General features: G+C 50.8%; 1 protein-coding gene across 2 annotated transcripts; it reads left to right on the forward strand.

Moving 5' to 3' along the window:
* The first annotated feature begins 306 nt into the window (after positions 1–306).
* LOC118778765 (protein ILRUN-like) lies at positions 307–10,868 on the forward strand. 2 transcript variants are annotated; one of them, XM_036530468.1, is made up of 5 exons: positions 307–545; positions 4,117–4,271; positions 6,687–6,884; positions 7,464–7,768; positions 10,201–10,868. In XM_036530468.1, exons 1-5 carry the CDS (start codon positions 388–390, stop codon positions 10,234–10,236), a joined length of 852 nt encoding a protein of 283 aa, XP_036386361.1. In that variant the 5' UTR covers positions 307–387; the 3' UTR covers positions 10,237–10,868. The 2 variants fall into 2 exon arrangements, with proteins under 2 accessions (XP_036386361.1, XP_036386360.1); XM_036530467.1 differs by lacking the exon at positions 10,201–10,868 and having other exon boundaries at positions 7,464–8,011.
* The last annotated feature ends 4,187 nt before the right edge of the window (positions 10,869–15,055 follow it).

The raw sequence follows: 15,055 nt of genomic DNA on the forward strand, positions 1-15,055 counted from the left end.
TAAATGCATTGATTGTGGGAAAAAATGCTATCGAATGAATGAGCACCCGAATGATAATTACTGAGAATCATTTACGTAACGTCAGTGAATCTCAAAAGTGTGCAGCTATTTCTGGATCACACGCACGCCTGTCACCGGCGGTTTGCGGCCCCGGCAGCGGGGGTGACGGGCATGCCCGCGATCACTCCGGCAGGAATGCCAATGAGAGACGGCCTTCGAATAGCAACAGATGACGTAGCAGTCACACCCCGCATGGTGACGCGCGCTGACGTCAGGCGCTCCCGCACGCATGCGCACTGGGCTTGTTGTTGGCTCGGTTGTTATGACTGACCGAGGCCTCGGACTAAATTAGAGCGAAACCCCCGCCGCCGCCCCGGGACACCCGCCATGGAGGGCATGGACATAGACTTGGACCCGGAGCTCATGCAGAAATTCAGCTGCATGGGCACCACCGACAAAGACGTGCTCATCTCCGAGTTCCAGAGGCTGCTGGGCTTCCAGCTGAACCCCGCCGGCTGCGCCTTCTTCCTGGACATGACGAACTGGTGAGGCCGGGGATGCGGGGCCTGGCGGCGGCGCGGCGCCGCAGCCGGAGCGGCTGTCACTGCCGTAACCAGCAGGCTGTTTATACTGCGCAGCGCTGAGGGGACAGTGGTTACACCTGTGCTGTGAATACTCTCAATCACGCTATTGCCCAAGCCAGATTTGCTTTTATTTGCACAACCACTGTCTTAGTTTAGCCAGCTGCTCGCCCTGCCTCCGGCTGGGGAGCCACACGGCGGGGAATGGAAGCCCATTTGCCGCCTGCCCTGCGCTCTGCGTTCAGTACCGCTAACTAACGGCTAACGGCTAGCTCTGAGCTGTGTGGGGGAATTCCGCCCTGTAAAGTCAGCTGATGGATGATCTAATCTGCCTGAGAGTATCTGTAAAATGCCTGCTTTCGGAGTGTCTGGTCGTTGTTGGACTTTGTGGAGCCCGGCTGCACAGCTGGCTAACGGTAGCTGTGCAAACAGGGAAAATGTGTTAGCTAGCGTTAGCCAGCAGGGCAAGGAAGCGCTTCTCTGAGTGTTTCAGCATGCTGTCACTGTGTACACATGCGAACAGGCTTGTGATAGAGTGTAAATTACAGTGTTTAAATGGGAAACACAGTCGCAGCAAGCCAGGTGTTACCTGCAGAGGACTGTAACGCTGCACTGTGTAGTTTGGTGGGTTTGAAACATGGTGTGATGTTGCAGTGTGTACATTGTGTACCCTGCTGAAGTCAAACAGCGTTAGACGCACTCAGAGGGCTTTTTTCCTAGATTTAACAGCAGTTAGCCAGACAGTCTACCGCATGGACTGCTCCGACGGACAGTGTAGTAGCAATGCTAAAATTAGATAGCGGAGCTGCGCCTGCACGCAGCTGCTCCAGGTGGAGATCACGTGAGCCTTTATGTGGCGATCAAAGGTTGCTGTTAACCTGAAGCTCATTCCGCTTTTCCTCCTCAGCTAACCGCATCACAGAAACTGCTTTGCTGTCATTTTCTGTAGATCTACATTTCTTCATATGCTTCTAGATGAATAACTGAAATAAGCACTTTTGTATAATGTTTGTAGTGTATGCACAGCTGGTGAACGTTATGTCAGCGTGCCTGTCTGAGCCTTTCTGTCCTAATACCCGGTCTTCTGCTCCTCACCCGTTTGTTTGCCTTGCTCTGATCGTCCCGTTTACATGTGAGAATTTGCATCGTGACCCTCATGTTACCAGGACACTTTCCGTTTGAGTGAGATGCCACCGTATCTGAGTAAAGACCTTTTGTTTGATTATGTGCTGTGACATTTATGCTGTTCTGTTCTTTCTGCAGATATTTTTCTCCTGCTGTCAGTAGGCCTGTCTAGTGTAACATATTGTCCCCCCCCCCCCCAGGAGCACCTGTTTCTGGGCTGTTCTGTGGCTCCCCAGCTGCCCCACATTGCTGTGCAGCTAATACATGAGGCTGTGGTCTCATTTTCCTATGCAAAGAGAGCAGGTTGTGGTGCATCTACTCAGTGTCTGTGCTGTTGGCAGAACCTCACTGGCCATGCAGTGATCTGGCAGTTCTGCTGAATGGATGCACGTTACAGTCACAGAACTGCACATGCTAGAGAGTCTGCTCACAGGGATTGCACCTGCATCAGCGGCAGTAAAAGCTACTTTCTGTCTTTTTGCATGTACATCATTTTGTACAGGATGGTCTGATGCTGATGTGTCATAGTTTACTGTTGTACAAAGGTCTTGCATAACTCTAAAAAATGAGAAGAACATTCCTCAGTAATGGTGTAATTTTTTAGGTTATTGTGATACAAGAGGCAAAAGCAGTGTTAGATATGCTGTGGTACCGGTGTGCCGGTGGCGTGGTCTGTGCGGACGGGATTTAGCCTCTGTGCTGAGTGGAGGGCCGGGGAGGATAATTAGAGACTCGGGGAAGCGGGGTGGAGAGGAGAGGGTGTGGCTGCTGATCAAAGGCCAGCCAGACTGGAGGCTGCAGGGCGGATCGGCTTTAACGCAGAGAGGAGCATGTAGCCTGTGCTCTGCAGGGTCTTTCTTGTAATGCAAGCTCTTTGTTGTGTCAGTCAGTGACCTGCCGGTTCACTGGCTGACATTAGCGGCTGCCTTGATACACGCAGAAGGGAATGAAGTCTGATGCCCTTTGGCTGGTTTTCTGAAGCTTAAATAAAGAACTGAGCTTTAAAAAGGTATTTTCACACCTGCCTGAGTTTGTTACTCAAAGCTGAGCGCACAGCCATCTGCTGCAGGGCGCTATAAACGGCCCTGTACCAGAGCTGCTGCAGCGCGGCAGAGTAACCACGCACACGCACACACTAACAGACACTAACGCACACACTAACACACACACACGCACACACTAACAGACACACACTAACAGACACTAACGCACACACTAACACACACACGCACTAACACGCACACACTAACACACACACGCACACACTAACACACACACTAACACACACACACTAACAGACACTAACACACACACACGCACACACTAACACACACACACTAACAGACACTAGCACACACACACTAACAGACACACACTAACACACACGTACATTGTGGGGCGTTGGGGGGGCAGAGTGATGCAGCCGGGGGGGGGCAGAGAGAGTTGAGATCACAGGATGCTCTGGCAGCATTTGCTTTCTGTGCAGAAAGAACAACTTGTCTGTCACTTCAGCCGTTTATTCCCCAGCTGTATTTGTTATGTACTTGGTCTTCCATCCTCTCACACAGACTCACCAAGCTCACAGATTCAGCTCACAGGTTCAGACTGAGCTCACAGATTCAGCTCACAGATTCAGCTCACAGATTCAGACGAAGCTCACAGATTCAGCTCACAGGTTCAGTCTGAGCTCACAGATTCAGCTCACAGATTCAGCTCACAGGTTCAGTCTGAGCTCACAGATTCAGCTCACAGATTCAGCTCACAGGTTCAGTCTGAGCTCACAGATTCAGCTCACAGGTTCAGTCTGAGCTCACAGATTCAGCTCACAGATTCAGCCCACAGATTCAGACGAAGCTCACAGATTCAGCTCACAGGTTCAGTCTGAGCTCACAGATTCAGCTCACAGGTTCAGTCTGAGCTCACAGATTCAGCTCACAGATTCAGCTCACAGGTTCAGACTGAGCTCACAGATTCAGCTCACAGGTTCAGACTGAGCTCACAGATTCAGACGAAGCTCACAGATTCAGCTCACAGGTTCAGCTCACAGGTTCAGACTGAGCTCACAGATTCAGACGAAGCTCACAGATTCAGCTCACAGATTCAGCTCACAGATTCAGTCTGAGCTCACAGATTCAGCTCACAGATTCAGACTGAGCTCACAGATTCAGACGAAGCTCACAGATTCAGCTCACAGATTCAGCTCACAGGTTCAGACTGAGCTCACAGATTCAGACGAAGCTCACAGATTCAGCTCACAGATGCAGACCGAGCTGTTCTTGAGTTTGGGGGTGTGTCGCCATAAACTTTGAAGCATTCCGTGGTGCTACTCTGACCGAGGTGCAGCCTGGAGAGCGAGCTGGAGAGAGGGGGCCGGACGTGTTCCAGTCTAAATACTGTGTTCCCCCCGCAGGAACCTGCAGGCGGCCATCGGTGCTTATTACGACTTTGAGAGCCCCAACATCAACGCGCCGTCCATGTCGTTTGTGGAGGATGTAACGATCGGGGAGGGCGAGTCTGTGCCCCCGGACACACAGTTCACCAAGACCTGGAGGATACAGAACACAGGTGAGCGTAGCATTATCACATGCTAACACACAGCGGCGTGCTAACACACAGCAGCATGCTAATACACAGCGGCGTGCTAATACACAGCGGCATGCTAATACACAGCGGCGTGCTAACACACAGCGGCGTGCTAATTCTCAGCGGCGTGCTAATACACAGCGGCGTGCTAACACACAGCGGCGTGCTAACACACAGCGGCATGCTAACACAGCACCATTACACAGTGTCAGCTGCTTAAGCCTGGGCAGGAGGGCGGCTGCATCCACACTGATTACACTCCACCCTGTGGCCCTTGGCATTGATAATGTGACACATCGCTGGGTTGCCTCTGTTTGCGTTGGCTGTATGAAATGCTGTGTGTGCTGTGGCTGTGTAACAGGGATGTGATGTGGGGTGTGTGATGGTGATTGGTGATTGGTCGGTGTGTGATGGGGGTTAGTGATTAGTCGGTGTGTGATGGTGGTTAGTGATTGGTCGGTGTGTGTGATGGTGATTGGTGATTGGTCGGTGTGTGATGGGGGTTAGTGATTGGTCGGTGTGTGACGGTGATTGGTGATTGGTCAGTGTGTGACGGTGATTGGTGATTGGTGATTGGTTAGTGTGTGACGGTGATTGGTGATTGGTTAGTGTGTGACGGTGATTGGTGATTGGTCAGTGTGTGACGGTGATTGGTGATTGGTTAGTGTGTGACGGTGATTGGTGATTGGTCAGTGTGTGACGGTGATTGGTGATTGGTTAGTGTGTGACGGTGATTGGTGATTGGTCGGTGTGTGACGGTGATTGGTGATTGGTCGGTGTGTGACGGTGATTGGTGATTGGGCGGTGTGTGATGGTGGTTAGTGATTGGTGATTGGTCAGTGTGTGATGGTGATTGGTGATTGGTGATTGGTTAGTGTGTGACGGTGATTGGTGATTGGTTAGTGTGTGACGGTGATTGGTGATTGGTCAGTGTGTGACGGTGATTGGTGATTGGTTAGTGTGTGACGGTGATTGGTGATTGGTCGGTGTGTGACGGTGATTGGTGATTGGTCAGTGTGTGACGGTGATTGGTGATTGGTGATTGGTTAGTGTGTGACGGTGATTGGTGATTGGTTAGTGTGTGACGGTGATTGGTGATTGGTCAGTGTGTGACGGTGATTGGTGATTGGTTAGTGTGTGACGGTGATTGGTGATTGGTCAGTGTGTGACGGTGATTGGTGATTGGTTAGTGTGTGACGGTGATTGGTGATTGGTCGGTGTGTGACGGTGATTGGTGATTGGTCGGTGTGTGACGGTGATTGGTGATTGGGCGGTGTGTGATGGTGGTTAGTGATTGGTGATTGGTCAGTGTGTGATGGTGATTGGTGATTGGTGATTGGTTAGTGTGTGACGGTGATTGGTGATTGGTTAGTGTGTGACGGTGATTGGTGATTGGTCAGTGTGTGACGGTGATTGGTGATTGGTTAGTGTGTGACGGTGATTGGTGATTGGTCGGTGTGTGACGGTGATTGGTGATTGGGCGGTGTGTGATGGTGGTTAGTGATTGGTGATTGGTCAGTGTGTGATGGTGATTGGTGATTGGTCGGTGTGTGATGGGAGTTGGTGATTGGGCGGTGTGTGATGGTGGTTAGTGATTGGTGATTGGTCGGTGTGTGATGGTGATTGGTGATTGGTCGGTGTGTGATGGGGGTTAGTGATTGGTCGGTGTGTGATGGTGGTTAGTGATTGGTCGGTGTGTGATGGTGGTTAGTGATTAGTTGGTGTGTGATGGTGGTTAGTGATTGGTCGGTGTGTGATGGGGGTTGGTGATTGGTCGGTGTGTGACGGTGGTTAGTGATTGGTCAGTGTGTGATGGGGGTTGGTGATTGGGCGGTGTGTGATGGGGGTTGGTGATTGGGCGGTGTGTGATGGGGGTTGGTGATTGGGCGGTGTGTGATGGTGGTTAGTGATTGGTCAGTGTGTGATGGGGGTTGGTGATTGGGCGGTGTGTGATGGTGGTTAGTGATTGGTGATTGGTCGGTGTGTGATGGGGGTTAGTGATTGGTCGGTGTGTGATGGTGGTTAGTGATTGGTCGGTGTGTGATGGTGGTTAGTGATTAGTCAGTGTGTGATGGTGGTTAGTGATTGGTCGGTGTGTGATGGGGGTTGGTGATTGGGCGGTGTGTGATGGGGGTTGGTGATTGGGCGGTGTGTGATGGTGGTTAGTGATTGGTCAGTGTGTGACGGTGGTTAGTGATTGGTCGGTGTGTGATGGGGGTTGGTGATTGGGCGGTGTGTGATGGTGGTTAGTGATTGGTCAGTGTGTGATGGGGGTTGGTGATTGGGCGGTGTGTGATGGTGGTTAGTGATTGGTCGGTGTGTGATGGGGGTTAGTGATTGGTCGGTGTGTGATGGTGGTTAGTGATTGGTCGGTGTGTGGTGGCGGTGCTGTTGCAGGCTCGGAGTCCTGGCCCCCCGGGGTGTGTCTGAAGTACGTGGGCGGGGACCAGTTTGGGCACGTGAGCATGGTGATGGTGCGGTCGTTGGAGCCGCAGGAGGTGGCGGACGTTAGCGTGCAGATGCGCAGCCCGGCGGCGCCCGGCATGTACCAGGGCCAGTGGAGGATGTGCACAGCGACCGGCCTCTTCTACGGCGGTAAGACCTCCCGCCATCGCCACGGCAACAATCCTGCCACCCCTGTTAAAGACAGAACCCCGGGAGGGTTTTAATTTCCTCCAGATTTCATATACAGCTGAAATGCAATGCCACTGATATTATCTGAAATTACACCGTAAAGGGAACCAGAAAAAACACCCTCCCTGTTTATTTCTGACAGATTTTGGTAGTTATGGTAATCATATTGTGTACATTTTAAAGTGAATTCAAAAACTGCACTTTCGTTTCATTGTAACTGAGTGCGCCTGTAAAAGGCTTCCCCTCCCTGCAGATGTGATCTGTGCGCCTGTAAAAGGCTTCCCTTCCCTGCAGATGTGATCTGTGCACCTGTAAAAGGCTTCCTCTCCCTGCAGATGTGATCTGTGCGCCTGTAAAAGGCTTCCCCTCCCTGCAGATGTGATCTGTGCGCCTGTAAAAGGCTTCCCCTCCCTGCAGATGTGATCTGTGCGCCTGTAAAAGGCTTCCCCTCCCTGCAGATGTGATCTGTGCGCCTGTAAAAGGCTTCCCCTCCCTGCAGATGTGTTGTGTGCATCTGTAAAACTCTTCCCCTCCCTGCAGATGTGATCTGGGTGATCCTGAGCGTGGAGGTGGGCGGGCTCCTGGGCGTGACACAGCAGCTGTCCTCCTTCCAGACGGAGTTCAGCACGCAGCCACACCGCAGCGTGGAGGGAGACTTCAACCCCTTCGCCTCGCCTCAGAAGAATAGGCACCCCTCGGACGGGGGCCTGAAGGACCCGGGGGGCCCCTGGGAGGCTGCGCCCCCAGACCGAATCCCGCAGGATCAAAACGGACTGTCACACAGCGCTGTAAATATAGCAGCTAACGGCCTCCAAAACAACCTATCAGTAGTGACGTACAGCCAGGTACGTACCGCCAGGCCGCCCTGCGCTCACCACGCCGTCTGAAGGAACACCTCAGATACTTACAGCAGAGTTTTCAAGTAGAGTTTCTGAAAAATAGTCTTCTTCCAGTTGTGCCGTGGGATTGCCAGTTGCACATTCGGCTGATTTTACTCTGAAGCAGGACAAATGCAGTCCTCCGACACACTCACACACAACTGAGGGCTGCTTTTCACACTAAGTGCCGGGTAGGGCTGGATCTCTGGCCTGGCTCTCTCTCTGTGCCGGGCAGGGCTGGATCTCTGGCCTGGCTCTCTCTCTGTGCCGGGTAGGGCTGGATCTCTGGCCTGGCTCTCTCTCTGTGCCGGGTAGGGCTGGATCTCTGGCCTGGCTCTCTCTCTGTGCCGGGTAGGGCTGGATCTCTGGCCTGGCTCTCTCTCTGTGCCGGGTAGGGCTGGATCTCTGGCCTGGCTCTCTCTCTGTGCTGGGTAGGGCTGGATCCATCACTTTCTGTTCCTCTTTGCACATGAATCCAGGTTTTTCTCTTATAGATGTTTATGATGTTCCTCGGTTATGCTCGGAGGCAGTCTCTCAGTCTGGATTATCGTATAGGTCTGCCACTTAAGCTGTGGCTCTATAAAAGTTACTGTAACGGGGTTCCTCACTGAAGCTGGATTCCTGGAAGGAACTGAGCACGGCATTCCATTGAGAGGCTCCAAAACTTCAATTCCAGCTGCCTCATTGGCCAGATGCCAGCTTCTCACTTGGGAGACAAAGGGGGCACTCACCAGGAGGTGAGGGCTGGGTCTGTTTTTAGACCCAGAAGGACAGGAGGTTTTCACTAAAATCTGCACATCTCTCAAAGGTTGTGAGAGGAGGCCAGCATGGATGAGATGTTAGCCAATCACCAGCCTCTCAGAAAGTGAGGTGTGTAGGGGAGGGTCCTGATGTACCCGGTGTTTGAGCACATAGGAACTGCAGGGAGAATTCCTGTGTCTCTCTGATGCAGTTCAGAGGGAGAACTCCTGTGTCTCTCTGACGCAGTTCAGAGGGAGAATTCCTGTGTCTCTCTGACGCAGTTCAGAGGGAGAACTCCTGTGTCTCTCTGACGCAGTTCAGAGGGAGAACTCCTGTGTCTCTCTGACGCAGTTCAGAGGGAGAACTCCTGTGTCTCTCTGACGCAGTTCAGAGGGAGGTGGTGAAGCTCAGCATTCTGAATGTCACCCTCACTGCCGCTTCACGCCAGCGCTCTGGTTTGTCAGAGTGGATCTCGCAGATTCAGCCCAATGACCGACTCAGTTGCACAGCGGACACCTGCTGAATGTAAACATTAGAGATGGTCAAAGCTGACGTTACACAGAAACATTTATTTCAGGTCCCCGGTGTCATCCTCATGCAGCCTGTCTGTCTGTCTCTGCAGGGAGAGTTGTGCTCATGTGGAAACCTGTGCATTGATTCTTGGGGTAAGAATGAGAGGGAAATTTGCAAATTCCCTGAGAAATCTCACCCCACAGGAGCCTTGCAGGAAGGGCGTGGTGGGACGTGTCACTTCCTGTCTGTCTCCCCCTGGCTGTTTGCCGATGTCACTGTGATGTCATTGTTCATTCACTTTCCCAGCACCTGTGGCAGCGTGAGCCGTGTCTGACGCAGTGGGACGAACGCACTTCCAAAGCCAGCGCTTCTCACCTGACTTTTAAATCACTGAGAGATCCAAAGCCCATATCCACTGAGCTGTCATTATCAGGACACGCAGCTGAAAAGCAGAGTTCAGAGGGTCTCTCTGGCCCTCAGGTTTGGTCACCAGCGTTTGTTTCACTCTCTCCAGGTCTCCTGCTTGTGTAAGTCCTGGGCTGTACGTTCTCATGGTCTTCAGAGGCAGAGGATTTATTAATCAGCAAACTGCATTTCAGAAGAGTGAACACAGTGGTCGTGAGAGTGTGAAACACTGTGATGTCCAGGGCTGCTTCATCCTCAGCACTGCAGAGCAAACGAGGGCAGACAGGGGGCGCTGCTGATGTCTGGATGGAGCTTTAAGTGGGACTGCCCCTTGGGAAGGTTGCCATGACTTAGCTATGCATTGGGAATGGCAGGGAAAAGGTCTTAGGATTTGGGAATTGCTTCCTGTTACGAGGATACCACTGGTTTTTCTTTGCATGTTCAAGCTCTAAGTCTGTGTGCTGGATATCTGAGTTTAAGCCTGTTTGTAAGGTGCAGCAGCAGTGCATGCTGGGAGCTGCTGCTGGCTGTGTTACAGTGCCACCTGCCTGAGAGAGGGGAGAGGTGCAGCTTCCCAGGCGCAGCTGAAGGGAGCGCTCTCTGAAGGCGGGGGTGCAGTGTGCCGGCAGAGCACCCCCAAGGAGAGGAGCCTCTTTCACAGGGGGTCAGAGCAGAAAACATGCTGGATTTCAACCCGTTTCTTCTGCTAACTGTTCTGTCTCTCTCCCTCTCTCCCCTAGGGTATACACGGACCCTACCCTTTTGGACAGTCTTAAAAGAGGGGGTTTGCCGTCACCAGGCAGTCGCCTTGGGGGTCACCCCAAAGAGGGGGCGAAGGGGGGGGATCAGAGATTTCATACTGACAATTGGAAGACTCCCTACACCCTCCTTCCTCCCCCATCCCCAACCGGCAGTGACGGCGAAGACTCGGCTCTTTTATTCCCTATAAATAAATCAACCGACATCCACAAGCACCCAATGTACGCATGTGTGAATGCTAACTTAAAAAGAGTGATAGAAGTCTTTTAAAAGAGAAGTCAAATACACAACTTATTTTTCTTTTTTTTTTGTTGTCACACAGTTAAGTAGACTGATGAGCTGAAAGAGAGAGGGAGTGTTTGCTTGTTGCATCTGTGGGTGTGTGAATGGTGCGTTTGAGTGTGTCAGAGAACTAGCAGAGGTGAAAAGCCATTTAAAAGTTATTTTTGCCTGTTGAGCGATTGGTAGTTTTTGAATTGGTGTTGAAATGTATTCAATTTTGTGTTTCTGTCCTTTCACATTTTAACAATAATCTCACAGTGTATACTGTTTGGGGTATATATACTTATGTGTAGTAGAGGTGGTTCTGTTCTGGAGCAATGGTGTGAGTCCTGGGCCTTTTGGGCTGTAATCTCTGCACCCCACCCCCACCCCCACCCCCGCCCTCGACCCCGCCCCCCCCCCCCCCGCCGCTCTCTCTCTCCCGCCGCTCAGACAGGGGGGTGTCAGACAGGGGGGTGTCAGGGACAGGGTGTCAGGGAGGGGGTGTCAGAGGGGGGGGTGTCAGGGAGGGGGGGGTGTCGGGGGGGAGGGTGTCAGAGGGGGGGTGTCAGGGAGGGGGTGTCAGATGGGGGGTGTCGGGGGGGGGGGGGGGGGTGTCAGAGGGGGTGTCAGAGACTGTGTCTGTTTCATTCTCTCACATGAGCAGAGTAAAGATCAGCTGAAGCTGTGTCAGAGCTACAGTGGCAGTGCTAATGATGAACTTCACATTCTCATTTTCAAACCAAGCTTCTGTCCTGTGTGGTATGGATTGTTCTCTAGTGCTTACTCCATATGAAATGTATTAAGCTGTGTGTGTGTGTGTGTGTGTGTGTGTGTGTGTGTGTGTGTGTGTGTGTGTGTGTGTGTGTGTGTGTTTATGTACATAAACACACATTGTGAACACAGTGAAGGAAATAGGAAACCACTGATTTAACATGTAGTGCACTGAATATTGTAACATGTTTCATTTGCTTCCTCTCCTTTTAGAGACCTTACAGAGCCTATGCCCACAGCTGCTGCAGCAGAGCAGTGAGCCTCCTGTGTAACGCTGTGTAACGCTGTCCATGTGACTCTTTCTGTATGCTTCCCCATGTGTACCTTCTCAGCCTGTCATTTTGTCTGGCAGATTTAACACTGAGTCTGCAGTGTCTGACAGAACGCTGAGAGCGTGTCTGATTGGACGCTGAGAGTGTGTCTGACAGAACGCTGAGAGCGTGTCTGACAGAACGCTGAGAGCGTGTCTGACAGAACGCTGAGAGCGTGTCTGACAGAACGCTGAGAGCGTGTCTGATTGGACGCTGAGAGCGTGTCTGATTGGACGCTGAGAGCATGGCTGATTATTAAGTTTGGTTTGAAGTGTGAAAGCTCTTTTCTGGAAGCTGTTGTTAGGTGCAGTGAGTGTGGCCCCTCCTCCTCACTGGCACAGAGGGGTTTCCTCAGGCAGTCACCCTCTCCCAAACAGTATACACTGTCCTGCTCCTTCAGTCCCTCTTTGTTTTTCCTTTAACTTTTACAGTCTAATCTCCGCAAATTGTGTGTGGGTGTGTGCTGAATTCTGGCATACTGGTGTTTTTCTCTGTGATTTGGGTGTAGCATTTGAGCAGGGTGACATGGTGAGTGGATGAGTCTGCATACAGTTCTATGATAGCACATTTAAAGAGAAAATAAAAGAAAATGTCAAAGCAGTTTAAAGCTTTTTTTCCTGTATGTATAAATGAACATTTGTATGATTAAATTAACATTGACAAAAACATGTGATGGCCCAGTGCTCTATGTATGTGAGTGAGTGAATATTCTCTGAATCGTGACCTAATTTTGTTATGTGTCTCTGTATTCCATTCTGAGAGTGTAGAGCACTGAATGTAATGCGCTTTCTGTAATGTGTGTTATTGTGTATCGGGACACATGGGATCACCTGATTATCCTCTCATTGGTTTCATTACAGGACGTCACAGTGGCTGCCACAGTCTGCACACATATTTACACACATTCAACGCTTTAATGTTCCGCTGAATGTGTGTGCCGTTGAGCTGTCTGAGGCAGCATGAGCGTGGGCCTGGCTCTCCGGGGTTCTGAGTCGGATCACAGCCGGGTTCTGATGAACCGCAGTCCAGCAGTTCTCCCTAATCTGGAGCCAACAGAAATCAGTGCCACAACAATCCCTTGAATTTACCAGTGAAGTGTCTGCTGGTGCGAGGCAGCTGTGGGGAAGACAAGCAAATGCAAATATATAAATATGACAGATTTGGGGGAGACAAATGAAAAATTGCCCTCAAAAAGCACACTACTGAGATTATGTAGATACATGGGGCACATGGAATCATAAATTGCAGGAGTTTAATTGCTCTTCTACTTGCCTTATTTAAGGTTAGGGCAAGGACTAGATTTAGGGATAACCCTCCCCGTAAACCCCAATCCTAACACCAATTCTGTGTCCTAGTCCTAACTCTTAACAGTAGTCCTCACTCTAACCCTGCCACTGACCGTGACCCCAGCTCTGCTGTCAGTAAATCGCTGAATACCTTGGCTGATCGCTGGGCCCTTGGCATGTGCACACGCTCAGAGTCTCCAGCACTGGCCGCTGTTTCACCTTGGGCTGGGTGCTTGCAGGGGTTTGCTGTGGTGATGTGGAGGTGAGTTTGTGCAGAGCTTTACAGCTGAACTGCAGGCTGAGAGGTTACAGTGCTGAAAGGCCAGCCGCAGAGTCACACAGGGTGCAGAAGACACAGGACCAATCAGCATCCTTGAACTGGAAGAGGGATGGGGTGGCCAGGTGTGTCCCGATCCACCTTTTTTGCTTTCACACAATGCCCCCAAGTCAAACGGCTAATCTGTGTGTGATCACAGCCTTTAGCCTCCCCAGGAAAACGGCACAGGTGAGCAAACGCAGGTTGACCTCTGACCCCAGCTGTCAGCAGCAGCGTTGTTACGCTCCGAGGAGTAAACACCTGCTTTCCCATCTCCAAATGCAGTGCTCAACACCCTCAGTGCAGTCTGTCATGTTTAACCCCTTACTGTGGGATTGAATGCACTTGATCTGTGTGTTAATTTGATGTCATGGTTCTCTTCCCAAAGGGTGTGCAGGTCATTGGGATGCAAGGCATGTGGAGTAAACATGTTGACCTCAAGTCCCTTTTTCATCTGAACCACTCAAATCTGTGTTATCAGATCCTGTCTGAAAGTGAGTATTTATTTATGCGACAATGTGGACAGCTCTAAGGAAGAAGCTGGTGGTCAGATAAATGTCAGAGTATCCCCTTGATCAGGTCCACAGGCAGCAGGCATAGGGCCCAGGGCTGGTGGCAGCCTGGATACCACCTCCCTGCTGTCACTCACACTCCCAGCCTTGGCTCTGCTCAGCTTTAATGGCTTACAGCACCAGCGATGGGACTGTGTGCTGTAATGCCCCTCCTGAGAGGAAGGAAGTTTTATCTCTCTGCTGTTTCACCACAGGGTTAAAGGGCTGGTGCTGACTGCTCTCAGCCTCATTATGTCCCCATGAGCAGATTGTTTGCGTTTTTTCTGTTTGTTTTTCTGTTATGGCCTCAGTCTCCCTGTCTGAAAAAGAGATAAGGGGTATATCTTATCTGTCATGTCATGCCCCAGGAGGTTTGTTTTGTGTCAAATTAAATGTCTGCAGAATGTCTATTCCCAAAAGCAAATTTTAAATGTGTTTTAAAATCATTCCTTCAAAAAGGCACATAAAAATAAATAATATTATACAGGGTTAAAACCTAAAATTAAATAAATTCAGTCAAATTTCATCTGATTCCCTTTTCAATATTTATACCTATTTCAAGAGCAGTATGCTAACTCTTGAATCTGCTTTGAATAATTTTGTACTTTTTTTTCTTCCCATCAAACTGACTGTGTAAATAGTTGCACCATCAGCAGAACAGAGGAGCACATAAATCAAATGAGGTGTTATGATCTCCCCTGATGCTTCAGATAATAAAAATATCTGTAGATCTACACGTGGAACAGAGGGAGAATTTCCCAGACAAACTTGCCGTCGGCTTTATGAGGCAGGCGTTGTCCTGCAGCAGCTGGGTCCTCTCACAGGCACAGGGCTCTGAGTGTCAGATTTCCCTCACTGTTAAACCCTTTCACTCTACTGGTCTTCCACACTGATAATGACACTCAGTACGCACTCCACCCCACTCCAGGCTCCCTCTCATTCACAGCGAGAAGCCACGGAGGCAGGACCTGCAAACCTGCTGCAGTGTGATGCAATGTAAGGTGACGCTGGACAGATGAGCTCCTGTTAAACTCAGAATTTGCCATGAAGATGGAAACATAGCAGCTCAATAGATTCTGTAGCAGATCAGACTTCATATCCTGCCTCTGTGTGGTGCTGCCTCTGACTCCCAACCTCTCTGACTCTCTGCCTCTCTGCCTAAGGGATTCACTCTCACTCTGCTTCATTAGTTCACTGTCACCTAGCCTTGCTGTCATTGGCTGCTTGCAGATCCAAGCCATCACCACCTTGGCTCTTCAGAACCTGTGACTCTTTCTGTCTGCAGACCTGCCCCGGACTGTCTTCCTTCACCTGGAAAACACTGCAACACAGAGAGG

Source organism: Megalops cyprinoides, chromosome 6 (genome assembly GCF_013368585.1).
Source record: "Megalops cyprinoides isolate fMegCyp1 chromosome 6, fMegCyp1.pri, whole genome shotgun sequence".
NCBI lineage: Eukaryota > Metazoa > Chordata > Actinopteri > Elopiformes > Megalopidae > Megalops > Megalops cyprinoides.

What these genes read in the sequence shown, in the direction of transcription:
- LOC118778765 (XM_036530467.1), top strand. Translation starts at nt 388, where the DNA reads ATGGAGGGCATGGACATAGACTTGGACCCGGAGCTCATGCAGAAATTC. An exon ending in TTCCTGGACATGACGAACTG is followed by an intron (nt 546 to 4,116) that starts GTGAGGCCGGGG and finishes TTCCCCCCGCAG; the next exon opens with GAACCTGCAGGCGGCCATCG. An exon ending in GACCGGCCTCTTCTACGGCG is followed by an intron (nt 6,885 to 7,463) that starts GTAAGACCTCCC and finishes CCCTCCCTGCAG; the next exon opens with ATGTGATCTGGGTGATCCTG.